The following is a 2,567-nucleotide window of genomic DNA, read 5'->3' on the forward strand; positions in this document are numbered from 1 at the left end:
TATATATACTGTATATGTATATAATGTTTATTATTTATTGCAGCATATTTGAATTCAGTGTACAGTGAAGTAACGGTACGATTCCCAGGTACCAGATCGATGAAATGTCAAAGGTAGCATCCGTACCAGAGAGGGATGTAATCGTTGTTTGTTTTGCTCTTATTTTGTTTTTCTTTCTCTGTTTTTATTATTTTGTGTTCATTATGACATTTGTCAGAGTTTTCACTGCCTCTTCTCATGATGCAGTGTTTCAGTCAGACAGAAGACTGTGAAAAGTGTCTGTTGTTGAAAATAAAAATAAACTAAAAACACGTGTAACTCTGACTTTAAACACGACTACATGAAACCGGCTCCACCGGTCCTTCAGATCCTGGATCCGTACCTTCTGAATGGCCTGGAAGTAGGGCTGGAACAGGTCCGTGTCATAGTTGGACATCTTGTTCTGGAGGACGGACACCAGGCGCTCCAGACCCATCCCCGTGTCGATGCTCTTCTTAGGCAGAGGCTTCAGCTCCGTCTCCGACTCTCTGAGCAGGAAGTTCCTGTTCAGTCTTTGTTTACAAACTGAAAGCCCCCCCCTCCCCCCTGGTTACCTGTTGAACTGGATGAAGACCAGGTTCCAGATCTCCAGCACGTTGGGATCGTCCATGTTCACCAGGTGAGAGGCGTCCCTCCCTCCGATCCGATCGTAGTGGATCTCACTGCAGGGGCCGCAGGGACCGGTGTCCCCCATCTCCCAGAAGTTGTCCTTCATGCTCCCCGGCAGGATGCGGACCTCGTCCACCCTGAGCTCAACACAGGCGGGACACAGATTACTGACTGGAGCTGGCTAAACTAATCCATTTCATTAATCTGGATCCATTTCATCAATCTGGATCCATTTCATCAATCTGGATCCATTTCATCAATCTGGATCCATTTCATTTAAATTTGAGGAAATGGATTCACAGAGGATGAGATGGTTTCTTCTACATGGAGTCTGGTGAGCGTCTGAAACACGTTTCTAGATTTTGTCCCTCCTGGCTTGCCGTATGTTTACATCCAGTTGATGTTCAGCGCTAACATTAGCTTTCAATAACAAGTGTGGATCAAAACAACAGAAACTAAGGAATCAGTGATGTTCCAGCTGAGTCAGCAGAACTTAAAGACAGCAGAGAGCATGGAGACTTGTGTTTGTAAAGATCTGAGTCCTGCTCTGTAGAGAAAACAAAGTGATGAGGCTCGTTAGGAGCTCGACCCAAACTGTGTGTAAACAGCTGCTGGACATCCTGACCAGGAGCAGAAGGAACAACAAGGAGATTTCAGCTGTAATTATTGCAGAAACATCAAAGCTGCAGACAAACTCACCCGAGGTCCATCCAGATCTGTTTGCACTCCAGGTCCGGTTCCAGACCCGCTTCAGGGTTTCCTCCAAAGTAGGTGACATACAGTCGATCGATGGAAATGCCAAACTCCTGCGTCAGCAGCTCCAGAGCCATCTTACAGGCCAGGTGCTGCAGAGGAAGAACACAACTCCCCCGTTAGCACAGCAAACAAACAAACAAACAAACAAACAAACAAACAAACAAACATTTTGAAGGTTTGTTTAAAGAGGAAAACTGTCAGAACAATGTAAACCTTGAAATAGTCTCCGAAGGACCAGGACCCGAGCATCTCAAAGAAGGTGTGGTGATAAACGTCTTTGCCCACGTCGTCCAGGTCGTTGTGTTTCCCTCCTGCTCGGATGCATTTCTGAGTGTTGGCCGCACGCCGCAGCTTGGCCATGGGGTGGGACGGGTCGATGGTGTTCAGGAAGATGGGCTTGAACTGAAAACAGGAAGTGCAACAGATAAGACCCTGTGGCTGGGTGACGTAGACCAGTGTGGGTGGAGGTAAACAGTACCTGGTTCATGCCGGCGTTGGCGAACAGCAGCGTGGGGTCGTCCAGCGGGACAGTGGACGAGGAGTGGACGTACTGGTGCTCATATCTAATGAAGAAGTCGATAAACTTCTGACGGATCTGAGCTGCGCTCAAAGACGAGTCCATCCTGAATCAGCTGACTGAACACAAACAAACACAGTCCAGCAGCTGTAAACAGGTAAACAACTTTTACACCTTCATTTCTAATCAACAGATTTATGAAGCAGGTTATTCAGTCTGATGGAAAAACAACAACTTTACAAACATTTAGGAGTCAAAAGATGGTTTTGCAGCAGGTTGTGTCTGCAGCAGTCTGAACCCTGACACCATCCTGACAGGTGCTCATAAATCTAAATCTGCACCTGACTTCACCTTTTATTCAGACAAAACCACACCCAGAAAAACATGTAAAACAATCACAAACCCTATTTTTATTTTGCATTAGACAGCTGTAAGAATTATCACCAGAAAACACATTATTTTATCAGTTAAAATTAGTGAAGTTTTATGAGTTGGTTGATTATAATAGTTTGCTGTTTATGTTTAAGGCTCATAAAATAATACTGTATGTGAGCCAACATGTCAAAATGACCTAATTACATTTTCAGATTCTGTCTTTAAAAGCTACATTTTGATACCTGGATCATCCTGATATCATAATTAAATC

General features: G+C 44.7%; 1 protein-coding gene across 1 annotated transcript in view; it reads right to left on the reverse strand.

Moving 5' to 3' along the window:
* Positions 1-2,567, reverse strand: part of aars1 (alanyl-tRNA synthetase 1) — a gene marked incomplete in the record, with an annotated part of 16,005 nt that overhangs the window by 10,953 nt on the left and 2,485 nt on the right. The window contains 5 exon segments of the mRNA XM_014020596.1: positions 383-527; positions 594-785; positions 1,348-1,493; positions 1,618-1,806; positions 1,883-2,040. Coding sequence (XP_013876050.1) covers positions 383-527; positions 594-785; positions 1,348-1,493; positions 1,618-1,806; positions 1,883-2,026 — 816 coding nt within the window.

Source organism: Austrofundulus limnaeus, unplaced genomic scaffold (genome assembly GCF_001266775.1).
Source record: "Austrofundulus limnaeus strain Quisiro unplaced genomic scaffold, Austrofundulus_limnaeus-1.0 Scaffold259, whole genome shotgun sequence".
NCBI lineage: Eukaryota > Metazoa > Chordata > Actinopteri > Cyprinodontiformes > Rivulidae > Austrofundulus > Austrofundulus limnaeus.